At 34.4% G+C, this 16507-nt stretch overlaps 1 protein-coding gene across 4 annotated transcripts in view; it reads right to left on the minus strand.

Annotated features, from left to right (window-relative positions):
- The window catches only part of LOC130922192 (glutamate receptor-interacting protein 2-like), a 132164-nt gene extending 115766 nt beyond the window's left edge, over window positions 1-16398 (minus strand). For 2 of the 4 annotated variants that reach the window (XM_057846794.1, XM_057846791.1), the window contains exon 1: window positions 14691-14818. In XM_057846794.1, coding sequence (XP_057702777.1) covers window positions 14691-14745 — 55 coding nt within the window. In that variant the 5' untranslated portion in view covers window positions 14746-14818. Of the gene's footprint in view, window positions 1-14690; window positions 14819-15929 lie in introns of those variants that run through there. The other 2 variants (XM_057846798.1, XM_057846789.1) reach the window with 2 other exon arrangements.
- Between the last annotated feature and the right edge of the window lie 109 nt (window positions 16399-16507).

Raw genomic sequence — 16507 nt, forward strand, 5'->3', positions numbered from 1 at the left:
GTTGCTTCAATCAAAATATATATTTTCAATCGAAGAAAAAGTTACTTCAGTTAAAAAAAAATGTGTTTGAATGCAAAATAAAATTTGAAACTCAAAACAATGTATTCGAAAACTATTTTTCTTTGATTAATTTTTTTTTTTTTTTTTTTAATTGAAACAACTTATTTGATTGAAGTAATGTAATTTTGCGTTTGGACCGCATTTTGACTAGGACATTTGTGTCTTTATTATTCAATCAAAAAATAAGTTGCTTCAAACAAAAACATATATTTTCAAAAAAAAAAATCACTTCAATCAAAAATTTTAAAAAATTCAATCGTAGAAAAAAAGGTTTGAATGTGAAAAAATTAGAGCTGTCAAATGATTCAATTTTTTAATCGAGTTAATCACAGCTTTAAAATTAATTAGTTGTAATTAATTGCAATTCAAACCATCTATAAAATATTTTCTGTAAATTATTGTTAAAATTATTTTTGGAATGGAAAGATAAGACACAAGGCTGATATATACATTCAACATACTGTACATAAGTACTGTATTTGTTTATGATAACAATAAATCAACAAGATAGCATTAACATTATTAACATTCTGTGAAAGCGATCCATGGATAGAAAGACCTGTAGTTCTTAAAAGATAAATGTTAGTACAAGTTATAGAAATTTTATATTAAAACCCCTCTTAATGTTTTCGTTTTAATAAAATTTGTAAAATTTTCAAACAAAAAATAAACTAGTAGCTCGCCATTTTTTATTTAAATAATTACACAATGCTCATGGATGGTGCTGAAACCAATAAAATTAGTTGCACCCAAGCGCCAGCAGAGGGCGAAAAACACCAAAAAACACAGGTAACAAATGGAAATGACACTGTCATTTTAATCTGTTTTAGCGGGGCATGTGCTTTAATTGCGTCAAATATTTTAACGTGATTAATTTTAAAAATTAATTACCGCCCGTTAACGTGATAATTTTGACAGCCCTAGAAAAAATATTTGAGACTCAGAAATTTGCATTTGAACACTTCATTTTTCATTAAAACTGTTTTCTTTGATTGAAGCAATCCTTTTTGTGTTTGAGCCGTATTACGGGTAGGACATTTGTGTCTAAATCATTCAATCCAAATAAAAGTTGCTTAACTTTTTAATCAAAGAAAAAATCATTTGCTAATTTTTTATTTTTTTTAAAATATTTTTTTAATTTGAAATATTTTTTTTTTTTATTGAAGTGTCACTTTTTTTGAAAAGCAAAAAGTTTTAAACTTTTTTTTTTTTTAAAGTGGAAAAAGTTTTGAACTCACTTTTTTTTTTTAAGTGGAAAAAGTTTTGAAGGCACTTTTTTTCGACTGAATCATTTTGACACAAAGATCCAACTTCAACGCCACATCCGACATGTTTGAGTGGCAGGTGACTACGCCAATGGCATAAAAGTATGAAGCAAAAATAATGGCCACCAGGGCTCCATCCAGCCATCGGACTCTGCTTGAGTCCAAGCCGAAAATAGGGCCCCAGTATGGGGGGGTGACATCGGCATCTCACCTGATTGCCCGCGATGGTACGGTGCCCTGTCGTGGCACACTGGTGGGACCCCGATATCACATTTTTTGGGATTGAAGTGACTTTTTCTTCGATTGAAAATATATATTTTGATTGAAGCAACTTTTTATTTGATTGAAGCAACTTTTTTTTGGATTGAATAATAAAGACACATAAAAAGGTAGACCAACTAACCAACGACCTTAACAAATAACTGATGCATCAAACTAACCTTCTGACTGCCAAAGAAACAACCCAACTGACACTCACACAATAATGTTAATTAATAATCAGTTAGTAAGTAACTACTATTTTCTCTACTACATTGTGAGTGTCATAAAGTCTTGAACTTGACACTGTCAAGTCTGAAAACAGCCTTTTAGGAACATTACTAATGAAACTCCAACAAGCGAAAAATATTGATTTGTAACTGTTTGGCCTTCAAAATTAATGATTTTTATTCTCGTGTGCGTGCATATTTTTAGTGTTGTTTGGCTGTAGGCGCCGAGCCAGTACAGATGCTAACACAGAGCGACTGGCTGCCATCTTGTTCTCCCTTATTTGCTTCATACTAAAACACGCATGCACAATTCCAGACTCCATGACATGAATTTCATCAGCGACGGCATGAACGCAATTTCCATAGCTAGAAACACACACACACACAAATCCTCCCATTCCCTTGAAGGACATTAACCTTTTCTAGGACTCTCGTTGAACTCATTTGCTTCCATTGACGGCATTAAATGTTCAATCTATTTTGACTGGGAAAGGCGAATTAATGCAATATGCTAATTATGACTGCACATATTTACCATATATTTATAGATATATAGTAGATATTGCTATGTCTAGTGTGTATTGTTGTGTGCGATTGATTTGAAGAAAAATGACAGACGTGTCCGTGTGAAGAATGAAACGTGATGGGTCGCCAGGCGGAAAATCAATAGGGCGGCTGCACGGGCAACATTGACGGAGGCTAATGGCTGCTCGTTGTCTGTCATCTATCTTCTTTGAAGAGGCCGACGACGGTGAAGTTGAAGAGCGCAATTATAAGAAGAAAAGGCTCTTTTTTTTTAACTTACTGGCTGCCATTGACGGCACTAGATGTCCAATCCCTTTTGGATGGGAGAGGCAAATGCAATCTCAATAGGGGTACTTAATTATGCGTTAACTATTCAAAATGTGAAAAATATGAGTTTGATTGTGAGTTATCTAAAAACTGCAACAAATTTGCGATTAATCGTGACTTGACAATTAAAAAATGCAACAAATATCTAAATTAATGAGTTAATCATTTTACTTTTTTTTTTTTTTTTAATCAACAAATTTGCGACTAATCGCGAGCCAACAATTGAAAAATGCAACCGATTTAGGATCAATCATGAGTTAACTATTTTAAATGTGACAAATTTGCAATTGTGAGTTTTTAAAAAATTATTTAAAAAAAAGTGTAATTAATCATGAGGTAACAAACATATTTGCAATTGTTTGTGAGTTAACTTTTTCATCGCTAGTTAACGATTGAAAAATGAAGCAAATTTGTGATAAGTATGAGTTAACTGTTAGAAAATGTTGCAAATTTATGATTAATCACGACTTAATTAAAAAAACATATATTACAAAATTTGCGATTAGTAGTGAGTTGGAGAATGAGAGTGGGAATGGAACTAATTTGCGATTAATCGCGAGTTAACTATTCAAAAATGCAACCGATTTAGGATCAATCATGAGTTAACTATTTTAAATGTGACAAATTTGCGATTGTGAGTTAAATGTTTTTTTTTTTTATTTAAAAAAAAGTGTAATTAATCATGAGTTAATAATCAAACATATTTACAATTGTTTATGAGTTAACTTTTTTTTTAAAAAATGCAACAAATTCACCGTTAATCGCTAGTTAACAATTGAAAAATGAAACAAATTTGTGATTAAAATGAGTTAACTGTCAGAAAATGTTGCAAATGTATGATTAATCACAACTTAATTAAAATATATATATATATATATATATATATATATATTACAAAATTTGCGATTAGTAGTGAGTTGGAGAATGAGAGTGGGAATGGTACTAATTTGCGATTAATCGCGAGGTAACTATTGAAAAACTGCAACTGATTCATGGGTATTACTATTTTAAATGTGACAAATTTGCGATTGCGACATTTTTTTTTACTAAAAAAAAAAGTGTAGTTAGTAATGAGTTAACAATTAAACAAATTTGCAATTTTTTGTGAGTTAATGTACTTTAAAAATGCAACAAATTCACCGCTAATCGCTAGTTAACGATTGAAAAAGGAAACAAATTTGTGATTAATAATGAGTTAACTGTTAGAAAATGTTGCAAATTCATGATTAATCACGACTTATTTAAAATATATATATATATTACAAAATTTGCGATTAGTAGTGAGTTGGAAAAAGAGTGGGAATAGAACTAATTTGCGATTAATCACGAGTTAACCATTGAAAAATGAAACAAATTTGTGATTAATAATGAATTAACTGTTAGAAAATGTTACAAATTGATGATTAATCACGACTTAAATTACAAAATTTGCAATTAGTAGTGAGTCTGAAAAAGAGTGGGAATGGAACTAATTTGCGATTAATCGCGAGTTAACTTTTGAAAAATGCAACAAATTTGTGGTTAATTGTGAGTTAACTATTTGAAAATGTGGCAAATTTGGGATTAATCGTGACTTTTTTTTATATCAAAAATTTGCGGTAAATCGCGAGTTAACTATTGAAAAATGCAACAAATTTATGATTAATCATGAGTTAACAATTTTAAATGTGACAAATTTGCGATTGATTGTGAGTTGAATTTTTTTTTTTTTAATGCAACTTGGCGATTTATCGCAAGTTAACAATTGAAAAATAAAACTAATGTAATTAATAGTCAGTTACCCATTTTAAATGTAACAAATTTGCGATTGAACGCGAGTTAAATATTTTTTTTAAAGTAAAACTAATTTGCAATTAAGCGCAAGTTAACAATTGAAAAATGCGACAAATTCGTGATTAAGCATGAGTTAACTTAAAAAATAGGGTTGTTCCGATCATGTTTTTTTGCTCCCGATCCGATCCCGATCGTTTTAGTTTCAGTAGTTTTAGATTCAATTCCAATCATTCCCGATAATTTTTCCCGATCATATACATTTTGGCAATGCATTAAGAAAAAAATGAATAAAACTCGGGATGACTATATACATTCAATATACAGTACATAAGTACTGTATTTGTTTATTATAACAATAAATCCTCAAGACGGCATTTACATAATTAACATTCTTTCTTTGAGAGGGATCCACGTTTAGAAAGACTTGTAATTCTTAAAGGATAAATGTGACTCTGTATATTGTGACTAAATATTGCCATCTAGTGTATTTGTTGAGCTTTCAGTAAATGATAATGCTGCCATTTAACTTCTGCCCAAATGCATGATGGGAAGTGCAACCATGACTGTGTGTCATGGTACCAATTGATATATCTTCTCTGCGTTGGGAAATAACATAGGGTGTTAAGAAAAAGATCAACTACTACCTTTCTTCCCCACATTGCTTCCCATGATATTTCTAATGGTAGAGAGAGTGATTGTAAGGCTTTAGCCAATTAAAAAAAGGCTTCAAAGGCTGCCAAAATTCTCTCCACTCATTTTACGTTGCCTTTTAACTCTATGAATACGAAAAAATGGGGCCATTATAGATTGAATGTGAAAATGCGTGAGTGGGTAGTGCAGCGCATGCGTTAATTGCATTAAATATTTAAATGTTATTACCGCCGTTAACTCGATAAATTTGATAGCCCTATTTTAAGCCAAAACTACAGACTCTGGATGAGTGTGAGACATTTTGTCTGTAAAGTTACATACAATTAGAAACCGATTTCATTAAAAAATATATATAAATTTTAAAAAGGCATGTCCGATATATTTTTGCCGATTCCGATACTTTGAAAATGACGTGATCGGACCCAATCTTAATTTTATTGCTGACACCGCGTTTTGCGGTCATCAACATGTTTTGCCCCCCTGCCACAAAAGTCAAACTCTGCCTATGATTAAATTAAGATCTAATATTCAAAATAAAATGTATAAATTTAAAAATGAAAATCAAATTCATTTTGACTGGGAGGAGCAAATGAACGAATGTTCGCCCGGGTCAAAATGGAATGGACGTCTCCCGCCGCCAGTGGCACTGCAATAGGAGCATTCACAGCTCAATGGACATCTTGTAAATATTTGTCAATGGCAGGCAACGTGTTAAAGGAGGTCAGTTGGCAAATTTCATTGCAATTATACTTCTGTGACCAATCACCACACTTAATGAGAGAATGAGACGCGCGCAAGCGGAATTGAAATCAGCGACGGCTAAAAAAAAAGTTGGCAATTTGTGCGGCTAAACGGGAACAAACAGCTCAGGCTTAATGATTATGCTAATTGAGCTCCCGGCGGGATTCCCTGATGTAACTGGCAGAAACGCTCCACTTCCTTTAGCATGTCGTGGTGCTTTCATTTGCAATTATTACTGCATGTTATGATCACAGCGACGGCGATAGGCATCCCAATCCATTTGGACAGACAACTGATTGGACGTTGAATAATTTAAAAGGTTCATGTACGGTAATATACTGAGGACAGGTAACGCAACATCTCATTGAGAAAGTGAGAGCTACAAGTCCTCGTTTGGCACGCGTGTGTTTGTATTTGAGTGTGACAGGAATATTGCAGGCCGCTCACGCGTGTGCGGCCGTGTAAGGAAGGACAAAATACACGCGTGACAAATGGACAAGATTTGTTTAGGTGTGAGAAGAATTTGTCCCCCAGGGAATCTTGTCAAGTGGAATGAATTCATTTGTTACAGGGTCAAACACTAGTCGGATACATTTACAGCGCGGTGATGTGATTGGATACTCCCTATGAGGACATTGTCAATGTGGAGTTTAGGTATCGGAGAATAATTGGGAATACGCTGCGGGACAGGAAGGGATGATACAGAGAAACGGATTATGGATGTGTGGGAAAAAAATGGCTTTCATCTTGGATTTTTAGTTATTCTTTTAAATGTGACGGTTCACTTATTTTTCCCCTTTCTGTCATTGTTTGCATACTATCCTCATTAAAATCTGAAAACCTATAAATGTTTGGGTGGTTTTAGTGAAAGCAGACACTGTTTATTCATCTGTGTGATTTTGACAAAGATCAGATCACATTTGATGGTGATTTTATGCAGAAATGTGAAAAAATTCCATATGGTTTAGATACTTTTTCATACCATTTTATTTATATTTGTTATGTTTTAATATTTATTTTCTAATATATTTTATTTGTTGTATGACTTTTTTTAAGAAAAATTTCTTTTTTCTTTTTTTTTCTTTTTTTTTTTACTGGAGAACTTAACCTTTGATGTTTGAAATTTTAGGAAATGTCAAGGAAATTATGCAAATGTAGCTAATTAGGAGGAATAATGCTTTGTACATGAAAATGGAAAATGAATAAGGAATTTACCCAAAATAACAACAAAATAGTAAGATTTACATAAAATAACTAAGGAAATGCACACTGTAATTTTCGGTCGATTAGCCGCTACTTTTTTCCTTCATTTCGCATCCTTCGGTTTATAGTCCAGTGCAGCTTATTTGTTGATTTATTTGTGTTAATAAACAAGACTTTACTTGACAGCGGTGTCATAAGATCGTCATAATTATGACATGACATTATCATGGGCATTACTGAATGTTTATGACAGATGACATTAAGTGTCATCCAGCAAATTATGTCACTAACTCCATTCATGTCCAGCTCGGATCTTTTACATTCATTCAAAAGTGAGATAATTTGCCAGATAACACTGAATAACATCTGTTATAAGCATTCATTAATGCTCATGACAGTGTCATGTCATAATTACGATTGTCTAATGACAGTCTTATGGCGTCACTGTCAAATAAATTGTTACCAAATACTATAACTAGCAATTAATGAAACAACTGGAACAGTAACTGAAGAAATAATTAGCACAGAACATGAAATATGATTGTTATTTACATCTGTAGCGCTGCAATGCATGCTAGGAGGCATTTTGGACAACAACAGTGTTGACAACAGGTGGCAGCAGAGGTTGACTGTCTCCCCCAAGGGAGCAGTGATGGCCAAATGAAGCTTCTTGAAGTGATGACCCAATTGGCTGTGATGGCCAATGCTTTGCAGCCAATTGGTTCAAAGCTTCATGGTGGTTCAGTTGGTCCTATGACAGTCGTATGATACCGCTGTCAAAGAAAGTGTTACCGGTTAATATATTTTGGTGTAAATATCCCATAATACAGTTGGGACAGCTGCGGCTAATAGCCCAGTGCGGCTTAACTATAAACAAATGCTGTTATCGTTTCAAATTTGTTGGGTGGTGGCTTATAGTTAGGTACGCCTTATAGTGCGAAAATTACGGTAGTGTTGATAAAAAGTATACATTAATAATAATAATACATTGAAAAATCAACAAAAATATCTACATACATACATACATCTACATAATATAAAATTGCTACAATATTAAATATATTTCATAAAATAAATAATATTAAATAGAAATATTTTTAATGTATTATATATATTTATTCAATATTTAAATAAGGCATTTAAAACACCAATAATATAAGAAAAATATATACAATATAAATAACAACTATAAAAAATGTATTTAATGATAATAATAAATTTAAAAATAAAAATTAAATAGAAAAATATTAGAACATGAAAAAACATATATATATATATATATATATATATATATATGATTAAAAAGTACAAATAATAATGAATGATCAAAAAGTAAATAAATAAAGTAGAAATATATATAATATATAATAACAGTAGATAAAATAACTACAAAATAAATACAAAATATCGATAAATGTATTCTCCAAAATACATGAAATTTACATGAAATATTTTAGCATTAAAAATGATCACCAAGAGATAAAAATAAATATTGGCCAATCTTGGCGCTGCTTGCCTCACGTTGGCTTGTTAAGTGTTGTAGCGTGACGAGTTCGGCTGGGCCTTAGGAGCATTATTTCCTGTTGGTTGAGCCTCATATTATCTATTTTCAAGTGTGCTGCTAGGCTTTGCTTTAAACTGACATGCTAACGTGCGAACATGCTTTGAACATTCATGATTTATTCTATTTTATTCAATGCTCATTTTGCTAACGTAATTGGAATTTTCCCTAAGTACAATGTACATCATCAAGCTAGCAGGTTCTAGCTTAGAAATTAGCTTCAATGCTAACACCAGAACTGCGACACCAATTTTGACTCTTCTATGATGCTCGCAAAGGTGATTGAAACCCTCGAGCGCCGAGCAGCGATGCAGAAGCACTTCCCACTCCACCACCATGCCGCCACGAAATAAACTCAAACCAAAAGTCATCCCGCAGCACATAAATCTGAGCTCTGCCTAATCTCACTTTGCACACACACCTGCAAAAATCCACAAGCACAACTTGAGGAGATTTAGTGGTGACACCAAAAGCAATCAGCTTTTACACACAAAATCACACACGCACACGACGCTTCAGTGCCATTGACCGCAACAGACGTCTAATCCATTTGGAGTGGAAGGGCTGACGGCAATAATTTAACATAGTAATAACATCATAATGTATGCGTTGACTTGTTCATAGCCTCAAATGGATTATACTCATCTTAATGTAATTACTTAGTAATTACAATGTAATTACATCGTAATAACTTCACACACAAAAAAAAACATTTGTTGACGGATTCACTGCCATTGACAGCGATAGTTGTCCAATCCTTTAAGACTGGGAAGACTAGCAGCCATTATTTGACATTGTTGTAATAAAGTAATAAATGTATCACTTTTTTCTTTTTTTAATTATTTTGTCTAATGGCACTGAATGAGTTAACCAATCTCACTCAGCACACACACCTGCAAAAACCCACAAGCACAACATGAGATTTAGTGGTGACACCAAAAGCAATCAGCTTTTACACACAAAATCACACATTCACACTATGCTTCATTGCCATTGACCGCAATATACGTCCAATCCATTTTGACTGGGAGGGCTGACAGCAATAATTTGACATAGTAATAACATAGTAATGTATGCGTTAACTCGTCCACTGCCTCAAATGATTGTACGCATCTTTAATGTAATTACTTAGTAATTACATCGTAATAGCGTAGAAATAAATGTATTGACTGATTCACTGCTATTGACAGCAATAGTTGTCCAATACATTTGGACTGGGAGGACCAGAAGCCATTATTTGACATTGTTGTAATATAGTAATAAATGTATCAACAATTTTTTTATTTTGTCTAATGGCACTGAATGAGTTAACCAATCTCACTTAACACACACACCTGCAAAAACCCACAAGCACAACATGAGGAGATTTAGTGGTGACACCAAAAGCAATCAGTTTTTACACACAAAATCACAAGCGCACACTATGCTTCAGTGCCATTGACCGCGATAGACGTCCAATCCATTTGGACTGGGAGGGCTGACAACGATAATTCGACATACTAAGAACATAGTAATGTATGCGTTGACTCATTCACTGCCTCAAATGATTGTACTCATCTTTAATGTAATTACTTAGTAATTTCAATGTAATTACATCGTAATAGCGTAGAAATAAATGTATTGACTGATTCACTGCCATTGACAGTGATAGTTGTCCAATCCTTTTGGACTGGGAGGACTAGCAGCTATTATTTGACATTGTTTTAATATAGTAATAAATGTATCACTCCAAAAATTATTTTGTCTAATGACCCTGAAGGAGTTAACCAATCGATATGTCAAACCTGATCGATTTTCTCACTCCAAGTGTCTATTGTTATTTTTTGTGTGTGTTTGTCCATTTCTGTTGTGTGACTGTTTTTTATGTGTGTAGGTGTGTGTGTAGGTGTGTGTTTGGTTTTCCGCTTGTGTATCGGTGATTTTTCAGAGTGTGTATGTGTGTGTGTGAGGGAGAGGAAGTGAAACGGAAGAGGAGGAAGAGGAGTTTGTTGTTTGCATCGCATGACTGGCGGTCGGATGCAATTAGGAGTGAAGCTGCGTTGCCGCGGCGGCTACATGCCTTCTTCACGCATACTGCACACGCAACACACACACACGCAAGCAAATAGATTGGTCATGCTCACTTTTACAATCTATTTATACCGGGTCACTTGAAGGTTCGGGTCCAAATAGATTTGATGTCCATCGCCGCCAATGACTTAATAGTCAATTTATTTACATATTTACTATACCGTAGTGTTTATGTAATATCAACTGTCTATAGACTGATAATTTGTCAATTTTCATTGAGAGGATAAACGGTTCGGGAAATTAATGAATGATGAATGAATTCTTGCTTTGACTTGAGAGTGAAATTTTGAGGTATGCGCCCTTGAAGGTTCGCCACATTTTTAAACAGTTAACTCAAGATGTATCGCATATTTGTCGCATTTTTAAATCAACTCGCAAATAATCACAAATTTGTTGCCTATTTCAATGAGCTAACGTTTGGTTAATCGCAAACTGATGAAATGAAATGAAAAAAGTTTTCATTAAAAAAAAAAAAATAACTCAAAATTAATCGCAAATTTTGTTTTAAATTTGTTCATTTTAAATAGTTAACTTGCACCAAAATGCAAATTTTTCACAAATTTGTCACAAATTTCAATAACTCATGATTAATCACAAATTTGTTACATTTATACAATAATTAACTTGCTATCAAACAAAAATGTGTGACGTTTCAAATACCTACCTAACCCATGATTAATAACAAATGTGTCACCTTTTTTAATAGTTAACTTGCAATCAATCGCAAATTTGTCAATTTTTAAAATAGTTCAGAAATGATTAATCACAAATCAGTATTTTTAATAGTTGACTGCATGATTAATCGCAAATTTATCGCATTTTTAAATGAGATATAATATACTTAGATTAGAATTGAACTGTCATAAGCTTAACGATCTAACTTACAATTAATGGTAAATTTGCCAAATTTTTAAAAATAGTAAACTTGTGATTAATCGCAAATTTTTTGCATTTTTAAAATAGTTAACTCGCAATTAATCGCAAATTTGTCGCATTTTTAAAAACTTTAACTCATGATTAATCGCAAATCTGTGGCATTTTTAAAAAAATTAAGTCACAATCACTTGTTACTTTTAATCGCAAATTTGCCACATTTTAAAAAATAGTTAACTCGCGATTAATCTCAAATTTGTCGCATTTGAAAAAATTGTTACCTCGTGATTAATCGCAAATTTGTCGCATATTTTAAATAGTAAACTCAAGATTAATAGCAAATTTGTCACATTTATACCAATCAATTCGCGATTGATCACAAATTCGTCACATTTTTAAAAATAGTGAAGTCATGATGAATCGCAAATTTGTGGCATTATTTAAAAAATGAAGTTACAATTGCTTGTGAATTTGAAACAAATTTGATAACTTGCGATTAATCTAAAATTTTTTCGCAGTTTAATGAATAGTTAACCTGTGATTAATCGCAAATTTGTCACATTTATAACAAATGAACTCGCGATTAATCGCAAATTTGTCGCATTTTTAAAATGGTCACCTCGTGATTAATCGCAAATTTGTCGGATTTTTAAAAACATTAACTCATGATTAATCGCAAATATGTGGCTTTTTTTTTTTTTATTAAGTTGCAATCCCATCTTACTTTTAATCGCAAATTTGCCACATTTAAAATAGTTAACTCGTGATTAATCTCAAATTTGTTGCATTTTTAAACTAGTTAACTCTCGATTAATCTCAAATATGTCGCATTTGAAACAATAGCTAACCCGCAATTGCAAATTTGTGGCATATTTTAAAATAGTAAACTCGAGATCAATGGCAAATTTGCCACATTTTTAAAAAATTGTTCACTCGCGATTAATCTCATATTTGTCGCATTTTTAAACTAGTTAACTCGAGGTTTAGCGCAAATTTGCCACATTTAAAAAAAAATAGTTAACTCACGATTAATCTCAAATATGTCGCACCTAACTCACGATTGATCACAAATTTGTCGCGTTTTTAAAAATTAAAAAAATATATATTTTTTTAATTATTATTTTTTTTAAACTCATGATTAATCGCAAATTTGCTTAATTATTTAACAAATGAAGTTGCAATCGCTTGTTAATTTAAATCGCAAATTTGTGACATGGGTAACTCGCGATTAATCTCAATTTTTTTTCTTATTTTAAAAAATAGTTAACTCGCGATTAATCTTATTTTTTTCCTTATTTTGAAGAATAGTTAACTTGTGATTAATCGCAAATTTGTCCCATTTATAACAATCAACTCACGATTCATCACATTTGTCAGGGAAAATAGACTGCAGGTCTAACGCTGCCAGTGGCAAGAAAGATCAGCTTTCATAGCTAGTCCTCCGATATTAAACGAATTGGACGTCTATCATTGTCAATGTCAGGCAATGAGTTCATTTTGGGTCTCATCCTTGTAAACTGACCCAACTGATGCCATTGACGGAGCAGGACTTCCACTCCATTTTGACTGGAAGGGCAAATAAACAAATCAGTCAAAATGAATTGGACGTCTAGCGCCGTCACTGGCACTGAGAGATGAACATTCATAGGCAGTGCTCCAACTTTAAAGGAACTGGACGCCTAACATTGTCAACGGCAGGCAATGTGTTAAAATTGCCGAGCTGAGCGGGCAGAAGGTGGTGAAGGGCAGCCAAAGGTACTTGATTAAAGCTTTCGCCAGTGTGGTGATGATGATGAACAGGATCATCAGCATTTTTTGGTTGTTGTTCATTTTTCATGCTGGCTCGGCTCAGCGTCAGCTATTAAAAAGCAGAGGCCGGTCGAGTCGGTCCAGTTGAGTTGACGGGCAATTGAGGCGGACATAAGGCGGTAATCAGCGCTCCGCAGCAGGGCTGAAATGCCTCGCGTGCGCGACATCCACAATCAAAGAGCTGAGCGGCAACAGAAATGAATGTTGGGAGCTGACGTACGTGAAATGTGTCGCTTTGTCAGAAAGGATGTCAAAATACTTTCACGGAAGACCATTGAAGGAAAAAGTTTTCACATGGATTTGGACGTTTGTCGCTGTCATTGGTAGTGACATATGAGTTGATTTTTATTTTTTTAAGTTTTATTTATGTCGCTTTTTATTCATAGCTTTTAAAAGATTTTTTTACTTCCGTTTTGATTTTTTTTTTACATTTTAAATATTTAAACTTTTTTTCTACATATTCATTTCATATTGATATTTGTCATTTTCCGTTTAGTTATGTCGATTCAATTTCTTTTTAAATTTGAAAATTCATCTGTTTTAATTTCAACATTTATTTCCATTTATTTTATATTTTTTCATTTTGTTATGTCATTAATCATTTGTGTTATTTTTTCCTATATTATTTTTTTTTAAGAATTCATTTAACATTTTTTAATTTTATTTTTTTTTTATTTATAATTTGTTTCAATGTTATTTATTCATGTCATTTTCTCTTGATTGATTTCATTCATTTAGTTATTCTTATTTATTAAACATTTTTTCAATTTTAATTTTAAAAAATCCAATTTTTATTAATTTTGATTCATTTTTTATTTTTGATTTGTTATTTCCATTTTTATTTCTTTCAAACATTTACTTCATTATAATGCAAAGATTTATCAGTTGTAAATATCTTCATTTCTATATTTGTCATGTTTCATTTAGTTTTGTTTTCATTTCCATATGTATTATTCCAAACAATTCAACTTTTCATTGATTTAACATCACTTCCATTTTTATTAATGAATTCGTCCTTTCATTTTCAGTGACACTGAAACATAATTAATCATTCGCAGCTATCACAGTTGATGGCAACAAACGAGTTAATCAATTCTCATTCAACCCTAGCAGCATTTTGACATTGAAATTGTACACCGGCAGACCGGGATTTGAACCAACAACCTCATCATTTGCCACTTTTTTCACCTCAAGACCATCAAGCGTCCAATGAATCAACAAACACCTGTGCGCCGCTCCGCATCGACTTTGACGCCGCGCGCATGCGTGCGTGACGTGACGGCGATTCGGGTTCTGAAAACGAACACGCGCGCGCTCACGCACGCAGGCGGTCTCGGTTCTTACCGTCCTCGTGCAGCCGCTGCAGGCAGAAGCTCAGGTTCCTCCGCCACGCCGGCATGATGATGAGGAGAAGGATGAAGAGGAGGTCCGGTCCGCAGGGTCGGCGAACCAAACGACCCCCTCCCGCTCCCACCCCCTCGAATTTACGCCGACGAGGAAGAAGTCAAGAAGCGACGATGGTCGCCATGCAGTGAGACCCACTGGACCGCTGCGGCACCGAATTGCCCCCCCGCCCCCTTTACGCTACTCTCTCTCGCTCGCTCAGTCTTTGAGTGGTGCCCTGAGATGCGAGCGGCGCTCAGTGCGTGGCCACGCTCGTAACTCAAAACAATTGGCTCTGAAATCGTTTTTGATTGGACATGAATGGCAGACAGTGCCATTCTGCCGCAGGGCATTCATCGCACAGTGAGGTTATGTCGCCATCTTGAGGCAACTGGAGGGAATGACTTGAGAATGAGAAGCCCATGCGAAAGTATAGGCCATAGGGGAAATCTTTGCAAATCAACTTCTTCATAACTCACTTTTAATGACAAAGTTTTGTTACAGCAGTAGATTACCTAAATGAATAAAAATAAAATTATAATATATATGGCGGAAAACACTCAGGTGACTTAAAGTTCCACTCTGAGACCCCAATTTGGCCAAAATTCAAAATTGTCTGATATGCATGTGTGATACATCAGTGGAAAGCTTGAAATCTCAATTTTCTGGGGGAAAAGAAATTTTGAACAGGAGGACATTTATTTTATTTTTAATTAGCGAAACCCTAACTGGAGGTGAGAACATGAACGAGCATAATTAAACACGCCATGATTTTAACGAGATTTTATCACGTACTTACCTTGTTTCGATCCAAAAACTCCATCACTGTGTGTCAAGACACAGCTGTGAATGGCCACAGCTGGATTTAGGGGGGATTGCTGCCAATGCTGCCTGAATCTTGCCTGATTTCGGGTGATATGTCATCATTAATATTGCTTTTATATTTAGAAATATTTATCATGATGGCTATTCCTCTAATTTTATGATTTTGTAATTAAAATGACTCATCTACTGATTTTTATAATAGTAATTATTAATATATACATAGTACAGGTAGTCCCCGAATTACGACATACCTGACTTACGTGATTTCGACTTTACGACGGCGAAATCATGTCAGCCAGTCTGTCTCCAGTCCTTTTTTTTTTTTTTTTTTTTTTTTTTTTTTTTTTTTTTTTTTAAAAGTCGTGTAAACAGTACCTAGTTCTTGCCATGTCAGGATCCCCTCCTCCCCAAGCAGCGTCGCCGCCGTCCTGCAGTTCCCACTTCCTTGTTGTCATGCTGCTGGTGCTGCTGCTTCTCCCCGGCGTGGTCTCTTGCGAGTCCCGATCCGTTTTTTTTTTTTTTTTAGTTCGGACGGCAGGCTTGCGCAGTGAGAAGGGACGCTGGTGACCTGAGCGGCCATGATATCCCTTCTCTCGCCTCCCTACTCTTTCCACAGCACCCTTTTCTCTCAGCAAGGCGACTCACTCATAAGTAAAGCCCGAATAGTTTTTGTTTTTTAACGCCTGAATATCCATGCAACCATCCATTATCTTCCGCTTAGTCCAGGGTCGGGTCGCGGGGGCAGCAGCTTTAGCAGGGAAGCCCAGACTTCCCTCTCCCCAGCCACTTCAGCCAGCTCTTCCGGCGGGATTCCAAGGCGTTCCCAGGCCAGCCGAGCAACATAGTCTCTCCAGCATGTCCTGGGTCGTCCCCAGGGTCTCCCGCCGGTGGGACACGCCTGGAACACCTCTCCAGGGAGGCGTCCAGGAGGCATCCGAACTAGATGCACGAGC

The sequence above is a fragment of the Corythoichthys intestinalis genome, chromosome 9 (assembly GCF_030265065.1).
Source record: "Corythoichthys intestinalis isolate RoL2023-P3 chromosome 9, ASM3026506v1, whole genome shotgun sequence".
NCBI classification, from domain to species: domain Eukaryota; kingdom Metazoa; phylum Chordata; class Actinopteri; order Syngnathiformes; family Syngnathidae; genus Corythoichthys; species Corythoichthys intestinalis.